General features: G+C 36.4%; 2 protein-coding genes and 1 pseudogene across 2 annotated transcripts in view; 1 reads left to right on the top strand and 2 right to left on the bottom strand.

Moving 5' to 3' along the window:
- Positions 1-1576: 1576 nt before the first annotated feature.
- Positions 1577-3428, bottom strand: LOC110414147 (hyoscyamine 6-beta-hydroxylase-like). The gene is made up of 4 exons (XM_021425213.1): positions 3121-3428; positions 2698-2948; positions 2241-2559; positions 1577-2082 (listed from the first exon to the last, which is right to left on the bottom strand). Exons 1-4 carry the CDS (start codon positions 3310-3312, stop codon positions 1819-1821), a joined length of 1026 nt encoding a protein of 341 aa, XP_021280888.1. The 5' UTR covers positions 3313-3428; the 3' UTR covers positions 1577-1818.
- Positions 3429-5189: 1761 nt separating this feature from the next.
- LOC110414159 (RING-H2 finger protein ATL16 pseudogene) lies at positions 5190-6861 on the top strand (annotated as a pseudogene).
- A 949-nt stretch (positions 6862-7810) lies between these two features.
- The window catches only part of APG9 (autophagy 9 (APG9)), a 7261-nt gene continuing 6074 nt past the window's right edge, over positions 7811-8997 (bottom strand). Inside the window, exon 13 of the mRNA XM_021424134.2 lies at positions 7811-8030. Coding sequence (XP_021279809.1) covers positions 7811-8030 — 220 coding nt within the window. The remainder of the gene's footprint in view (positions 8031-8997) is intronic.

The following is an 8997-nucleotide window of genomic DNA, read 5'->3' as shown; positions in this document are numbered from 1 at the left end:
ACAAATAAAATCTGAACGGTAAGTAGTGATTAATAATGTAGTACGACAATCATATGTGAAAAACCTTTTTTTTCTGATTTACTGCATGATATAAAATGATTAATATCACTTACAAATTTATTATAATAGACTACGAATCTAAAGAATCACAGTGATATGGTTTGATCTCCTTAATAGCTAATGTACATCACAAATCTATTCTTTCTCAAATGTTCTCTCCTTTATAATTAAGTAATGTTTCGTGAATTATATTTTAATTGATGAAAATGTCCGACCAATCACCTTGACAATAAACTTAAAAATATAATTGTAAAAAATATAAAAAAATTAAAAATAATTATCAATAATGCCTATTCCCAGCAGTGACAAAGCCAAAAAAATATAGGTGATGACAGTCGCCACTTCTTAATTTTTAATTCTCTTTATTATTATATATATATATATGTATAACTTTATATATATACATACATATATATAATATTATCTTTTAATCACTCCTCCTGTAAAAGTGTGAATTCATCATTGAATTTGCCTGCACTATAACTATCAGGTCCAACACATGACTACAGGATGATTGGACGATAAATTGCATGTAATGTGACAAGATCATTTTCAAAGACAATTGGTAAGGCTTTTGTAAATTATTATTATCATGATGCGTAACAAAACTAATTCCTAACCTAATATATCAGATTTATAATTTTAAAATACAAAAGTTAATGCTATCAACATTAATTTTACCAACTTCGTCCAAAAACAAAACATTAATTTTACCAACTTGCAGCGAAGTGGGTCATTTTCCTCGTTTAATAAATCCTACTGCCATCTATAGACTATAGCATAAGCTGCATTCCTTTTTTTATTTTTGTAAACAATCACACTCAATTTATTCATTTAAGTATTTGAATTGAGGTTACGCAGGGCGACCGCAATCAAAGTCCAGTCCATCTCAATGAAGTTTTTCAGAAGGAGAAAGTGATTCAATAAATAAATATTCTGCATGAATGAATCGAAATATGTTATGATACGAGAGTAGAGAAGCTAAATTCACCTGCTCTAAAATAATCTAGTTATTAGTATAATGGTGGATCCTTCAATTTCAAAAAATAAAAATAAAAATTACCAGTTATTTTTGTTGTATATCAATTGTACATAGTCTCAATAAAAACATGATATTATTGAATAAAATAAAATGTGAGGTCAACCAATACGGGTGTGATTTACAATTTCATAGTGAAATGTTGGAATTGGACCAATAAATAATATATTGTCACATAAAGTAAGCAAATACTTAGGCAAAAAGCATTTTTCTTAAAAATATTTAGTTGTTATTAGAAACTATATAATTGACTTCCACTGTGTTTTTTTTTTAAAAATATTGAAACAAACTTTAACTTTGTTTCTTTAAATTGTCATGATATATTTGATATTATATTAAGATTCTAATTCATTGAGCTCGCTTAACCAAAGTAATAGGGAAAAACCCATTGTGATTTATCAAATTGTATAGCTCTAATCTTGTATTTAAGCCAGCATATACTACAAAATACAATTTTCTAACAAGTACACCTTAACATTATAGTGGTCTATAAGATTTATTAAACTTCCAAATGGATAAAACTGCCCACAACTACTAATATTTGTCCAAGCAAACCTGATTAGTGGTTTATAATAGCCTTGTAACAATATGCTTTTGTTGCTATATGTTTATAACGTAGTTCCATATGACTTCACACAAAGATGCTTGGTTGGAAAAGAAAAACAAAGCAAAACTGTACACAAAATGCATATATATGACATGAACCAGCTGCTAGTTGACTAGCAGTTACGATTGTGGGGAGCGCTTATAAGCTCCTTTACAGCTTCACCAGTATTGTCAGGCTTGAGTAAGAAGGCTGTAACGAAATCAAAAAATTTGAAGGCCTTGTACAGTGCAGGATTGCATGCATTGACCAAAGCTTTTGCTGGTTCTACGAGGGTTTGATCAGAAGGGTAAACGAGGTAGGAAATAGTTGTCCTAGCATCGCTTGAATTGGTCACCACTCGATGTTCTGCTCCTTTGAGTTTCCCATTGCTTATAATCTAAAATTTACCATGACTTAAACGAGTGAGCCGCAATAAGGAAGAAAAAATTCTTAAATGGATATGAGAATTAAATTGACAGATTATTCACCGTCAGGTTCTAATTATTATAATAAATAAAAAATGACCGTGACAAAAAATGTTTGAGGGATACCTACCTGTAACAGAAAGCCTACATTAACGACAAAGGCATGAGGAAGAGGTTCAACGCCAATCCAATGGCCATCCTTGAAGACTTGAAGCCCATGTATGTGGCCTTGGAGAAGAATGGTAATGATAGAAGGGTCACGGTGTTTAGATAATCCCAGCGTCAAACTTGGCTCAGGGCACGGAGGGTAGTGGTTAATTATGATTTTTGGAACTTGAATGAGGTCGCTGCTGAAATATCCAGCGCTAAGTCCTAGCCCTTCACAGATCAACTCCAGAATTCTACAACTCAGCTTCCTTAATTCAACCGAATACTCCCCAACCACCTCCCTGAAATAATGAACAATGAGAAATGGGTAGGTCAAACTGTCAAAACGTCAACACATATTAAGGCGAGGAATTTTCATGCAAAAAGCAGGAAAGTTTCAGATATCATATCAAGATTATACATATGACTTGATAGTTGACCTGTATCTAGTAGGCTTTTCAGGCCAAAATTGAATGCATTCTTCTAAAGAAAGGCACGGGTGCGTCACAGCGTCCCTCCAATAGTGAAAATCCTCCTTGGGATAAGCATAGCTGCTTGTGTACAGCTTGCAGCCTCCACTTGGGTCCTTGGAGCATTCCCTTTCCTTGTCCACCGCAGGCATTGCATGGAATTCCTCTGCAACGTTCATGGCTTTATCCATTAAATCCTCAGAAACTCCATGGTTGATTACCTGCCGATTTATATGTATGGTCTAGAATTAGTCAACGAAAAAAAAAAGTACCTCAAAAAACAACAAATATGAATGTGATCAAATATAGCATAGCTTGCTGAGATGCTTCGATTCTTGATGAAAATTTAAGAAAGCAATATTAAGAGAGAAATGTGATAGGTACTGACTGAACCTGGAAAAATCCGTACTCTTCACCAGCTTTCAGAATTTGCTGAATTGTCTCGTTTCGATCATGCAGCTCAAGATCAACCACTGGAACTGATTTTCCTAGGGGAACAATGAGCTTTCCAGGTCTTCTCTCTGGTGGCATCACGTAGCTTTCTGGTAAGGAACCATCATAACACCAGCTTGAAAGCAATTCCATGATTTTCAATTCAACGATGCCTATGTTCGAAAGTAGAAGATAGTTTTATTCAATGCTGTGAAAGCCTTTGAGGCGAAGCTAGAGGAAATAAAGGGCATTAAAATCCTCACTGGAAAGTTGACCAATAAATAAACAATAGAAATCTTTGGCAAGCTTGCGTTTTATAATCGGCGGTAGGCATATGCACTGCATCATTAACTTTCTAATAATACAGCAATGATTTGGCTGAAGATATTGAATTGGCAAGTTGACATTATAAATTCAGTTCACATTGGTTTTCCACCTTTCTTTATTCCAAGGTGATGACGTATGAATTGTTATGTTATTCTTGGTCAGAAATGTATAGTTCTGTAAAAATACAAAATTTCTTCGAGTCGTGGGATTGGCATCTTAGACTCCTTCTTCATGGTTTTCTATAAATGATGAAAAGATTTGTCGATTTGATAAAAGAAAGTTCGAAGATTGTTTATTGATTGCATAGGATGCATGGTTAAGCCATCATTTTTGCTTAGATGGGGACTCAGGAAACAGAGAAATTCTAAAATGATGTATACTAAGGTTAAGGTTAACCATTTCAAGTATGATGAAATGCCATTCTTACTAGTTTGATCAGCATTAAAGGTGGGATTGTGCAAAATTAAAGCAGAGTTTGACAAAATGCTTGCCACAACACTAGTAGTAGACCTGTCATCTATCCTATGCTGCCACATCAAATGTCCGATTCTCCATTTACCGTCACTGATCAATTCGGTACAAATAAAAGAGTATTGAAAAGCTATTGCCAAAGTGACCTGTCCGTTGCTAGCTTTCCCTCAATCCCAAAATGCATGCAACACAAAGAATGGTTGTTTCGGTCTTTAAAATAATTATGAAAATTTTCAAGTTTGCTTACTTCACGGAATATAATAAGGATTGTTTTTAGGCTAAAGCTTAGTAATGTTAAGGAAAACTCTGTCTTAAGAGATAGTTAATTATAGAATTTCCGACGATCACGTATTGCTAACCATTACGTGATGAACAACAACATGGGTGATTGGAACAAGTAAAGTAGAAACCATTGACTACAAAATGAAACTGACCAAAGGAAAAGCAACAAGCAGCGCAAAGAAAACAACCCTATTTATGAAGATATATTCAATGTACTCTCCACTTTAAAAGCCGGCAAGCTCAACTCCTAAAAAAGACAGATATGCCTACTTAGTAATGCCGTGTTATCTGGAAGCTGGATTTTGCATTCTACAACCAAAATCCAAAAATAAGTCACAAGGAGTCAGTTGAAGGAATTGAATTCCAGCACAACATTCTTACCTATGCCCTCCCCCATCTGCTATTTCACTAAACATCTCTCATTTATATTCTGAAAAGGGTTGTTGGCATGGGAAATTAATTTAGGCCTCAACACTTCAAAATATACTCAACTACTTGGATTTCAAGCAACAATTTTTTGGAGAATTAATTAGCTGTATGGCCCTCATATATATATTATCAAACACCCACCCTCCTTTATTTAAGAAAGAGTTGCTGGCATCAGGGAATTATTTGAATACACATGCATCTCAGTACTTCAAAATGGTTAAATACTTTGACCTAAGGCATTACTTGTTCTTGGCAAATTGACACTGCTTCTTTGATTTGCGGAGCATTTAATAGTTAGGCCGAAAGTTCTTGTGAAAGATCACATCCAGTTCCGAAACTTTTGAGAATGAGTGAAAGTTGGCTTTTGACAATGATCCAATAGGCCAGACGGAAGAGGTTCACCAATCTCATTTCTCTAGTACTAGTCTACTATAAATTGCGATGAAGAAACAGTGAATGGTGACCAGATGGAACAGGGCAGTATGAATCTTGGGACCTACAAAGCTCCCCTCAGAGGGTGACCTGATGATCACTGAAATATTAGGCACTCTTATTTCTCTTTTCAGCACCAATGTTGTTAAGAAAACTAAATTTCCCATATTTATCTCTCAAAACCATATCTTCCAGCGTATGCACAATGGTAGAAGCACATGTGTGCCTGTCCTGCACTGAATTGGGTTCTCCTTTTCAAGTAATCAAAATCTTTGGCTTTAGCTTTTTACGCACTCCTCTTTTCTCGATATCTCACTTTGGTATTTCCTTCAAATCCCGTGACTCTTTCTCGCTCATTCACTCTTTAATTCTTTCTCAAGACATTCTTTATGTGATAATTCACTTTTTATGAGTCATTCACTTCATGATCTCATCCTCTGCATCTTTCAAATAAGTCAGACTGTACTTGGTTCATATTTCCTTATGGCAGCAAACTATAGACACTTCCACAACCTCGGATTTCAATCTCTTTCCCCCATCAAAGATCAGCAAAACCAAACTTATCAGCCTCCCTTGCCTACTTCAGACCCTGCATTTCCTATATTAGCCATTGCTGTGTTAAGCATCATGGGTACAGCTTTCTTGCTAGTTAGCTATTATATCTTTGTGAGCAAATGCTGCGGCTCTAGCTGGCACCAACTTCATCTGCTAAGACGAATATCTTTGTTTCGAGCCAGACAAGAGGAAGATACATTCATTGCTTTCTCTCCAATGATGTGGAATCGCGGGCTTGATGACTCAGTCATTCGAGAAATCCCAACTTTTCAGTTCAAAAGGAAAGGTGATGAGATAAGTATCTATGGTTGTGTGGTTTGTCTGAATGCGTTTCAAGAGCATGACATGCTTAGACTTCTTCGGAACTGCGACCATGCATTCCACTTAGATTGCATCGATATATGGCTCCAAAGCAATGCCAATTGTCCTCTTTGCAGAACAAGCATTTCAGGCACTACGCGCTATCCAATCAACCAAATCATTGCACCTAGCTCTTCGCCTCAAGACTCACAGCCTTACACGGATAGCCTGATGGGCGGAGACGAGGACTTTGTAGTGATAGAACTTGGAGGAGAAGATGGAGGTGATCTACTACCACATAGGCAACAAGAGAGAGACAATTCAAGAGAAGCATTAATGCAGTTGCAGCCTAGAGTTCAATCACCAAAAAAGCTGGAGCAGAAGCCCGGAAACTTACAATCAAGAAAGCGCCACCATGTCTCAATTATGGGAGATGAGTGCATTGACGTTAGACAGAAAGATGATCAGTTCTCGATCCAACCCATCAGGAGATCTTTCTCCTTGGATTCTGCTGTGGACCAACAACTTTTCTTATCTGTTCAAGCCATTGTTCAAAGAAACAGACATCCTGGCGAGATTAATACTACAGAAGAATGCAGTAATGGAGCTCGGAGGTCTTTATTTCCATTTGGACACGGCCGATGACCAAGAAATGCGATACTTCCTGTTGAATTTGATTTATAATTAGAGATTGTTTAACTTTAATTTTGATTGCTAATTTGTTTTAAGTTGGAAAATTTCGTGAGGCAAATGAGTATAACAAAAAAGAGTCAGATGAGTGTAGAGTGAGTGACTTTTCAGTTTTCACTGATGTTGCATAGTGAGAAAAACAAATGGGGTTGTTAGTTCCTTACCGAAAACGCAGGCATGGGTGTGAGAATCATTGCTTAAGGCACTATGTGTGGATAAGATTGATGTCATTTAATTTTGAGTTGTTTCTCTTCATGAATGACAATGATTGCTTCCATGCACTTCTGTTTAGAGTTTCAGACAGAGACAGAGGGGAAGAGTAGATACAAAGAGGAGCATTTTAATGGAAGCCAGAGGGGAGGGCCCCAATAATGAGTAACTATAATTCTACGAGGTAGAACGACGGAGGTCCTCTAGCAATGATCACCGACTTCTTTGTCTTGTAGTAATTATTTGCTGCTGCTGAAGATGATTTTGTTCAATTTTAATTAGCCAAAAATTTGTTCTTACACCACTAATTATGCCATTACTTTGAGCTAAAAGAGAATGGGGAAAGAGTGGCTAAATGCTCAAAAGACGGTGGAAGTGCTAAATTCGGTGACAACCATGATCTTGCTTGATGCTGACAGAGCAATGCATCACGACCTGGGAACAGAGACTAAAATTCAGGGGGCACGGTCACTAATCAGATTCTAGAGACTAACACTGCTCCTTCTTAACAATACCTATTGATAAGAAAGTTTAAAGAGTAAAGATGGTATCATGCAACAGGTTAAAATTTAACTTCTTTACTCACCCAATTTTTTGTTATCACATATATCTCATTTATATTCTGACAACCGCATTGACAAAGATGAAAAACATACTTGGTTTAATAGAAAACATCAAATTGAGTACAAGTAACAGCATTATATTAATTAGCTTTCCAGCACAAAACTTGCTAACAGATTGGCATGTCCAAAGTTGTTTCCAACAAGAGCCGGGGAAGAAAGAGAATCTACTTTGAGTGCCTCAAATGACCAGCTGCACATGTATACTAAAGATTAAATAGAACAAATACTGTTCCTAACCATTTCACTGACAAAATCTAGCCCAAACAAAAAACTGCAGGAACATTGCTATCACAGCTAATAATACAAGTCTACTATATTGAGCTTGCTGAATTCTAGTCAACAGGAACACCGGATATGGAAATTTTGGAAGCGAGGCTATTTTGTGGCAAAGGCAACGCCCTTGTAGGAACCCGGTTAGTGGATGTACCACGGGCCTTTGTCTTTAATTCTTCGAGAAGACGTTGGGCTTCTTTGAGTTCATCTTGTGCACTTGATCCATGGCCTTCCCAGGCATCAATTACTCGCTGCTGGAATTCCATTGCAAGGGCGTAGCTGCGACATTCAAGAAATGAATTTTCTGATCCAAATTTAAGAAGGCCAATATACAGTGCAAGACAGATTCGTTTCAGTAGCTGTTACGATGACAATGCATGCTTGTACATCTACATGTGCATCATTCTGAAGTTCTCAAAATGAATCAAAATGAATCAGTGCAACATACATGGAAATTTTGTATAACACATTAGAATTTAAGTTCTTCTAAACCAAATGGCAGTTTTCTTGTTGGTAGAAGAAGCTGCACAAATGTACAAGAACATAGCATATCTATCATTTTATTACATTGTTGGACCTTGAACGTTTCACCTTTAGACTCCTTGAAATCTGTTTTCCCTCAATATTCAATTTCTCTCTCTTCCTTGAATGGCCTGGAACAGATTTCACTTCAGTAATGCCCAAGGCTAACTCTCACCAAATGGCAATCCTAAATCGAAAAGGGAAACTTTCCAATGACTGATGCTAGGTCAAATTGGAATTTTCCTTTTTGTTATTTAAAGAAGCTTCACACAATTGCATTAAGGGAGAGAGCTGACAACCCAGGCACCAAAGGTCTAAGTTAGAGTACAACCTGTCTAGATTAGCCCAATATGTATTAGTTTGAGGTAGCAGGATATTTTTGGCTTAAATTCGGAGCAATAATTTGTACAACTCTATTAATAAGATACCAATAAAGATGACAAAGGCACGATGGCTGGACAGTGATGGTCAAGCAAGAGCAAGTACAGGCCAAAGAGAAAAGAGACCCTGAGCACTAAAGGTTACAGTCTTCTGTGTGACCCCCAATAGTTTCCATTTCTTTACTTTTGAAATCCATTTTACCTATTACTTTAACACACGAAACAAAAAATACCTTAACTATCATCTAGAAAACTAACTAAACAGTGATCAAATATTAAAAGCCAACATACAATAAGATGGAAGCATCTACTCTTTCAGTAAAACAAAATACCCAAATTGTTTC

Source organism: Theobroma umbraticum, unplaced genomic scaffold (assembly GCF_002168275.2).
Source record: "Theobroma umbraticum cultivar Fairchild unplaced genomic scaffold, ASM216827v3 scaffold_4.1, whole genome shotgun sequence".
Lineage (NCBI taxonomy): Eukaryota > Viridiplantae > Streptophyta > Magnoliopsida > Malvales > Malvaceae > Theobroma > Theobroma umbraticum.
This window is presented reverse-complemented; position numbering and strand designations above follow the sequence as displayed.

Bases quoted from the DNA above. Each gene is read 5' to 3' on its own strand.
- LOC110414147 (XM_021425213.1), bottom strand. From the start codon at position 3,312: ATGGAATTGCTTTCAAGCTGGTGTTATGATGGTTCCTTACCAGAAAGC. The intron at 2,949-3,120 runs GTTCAGTCAGTA...ATAAATCGGCAG, and splicing joins AAGAGTACGGATTTTTCCAG to GTAATCAACCATGGAGTTTC. The intron at 2,560-2,697 runs GTCAACTATCAA...TCATTATTTCAG, and splicing joins GAAAAGCCTACTAGATACAG to GGAGGTGGTTGGGGAGTATT.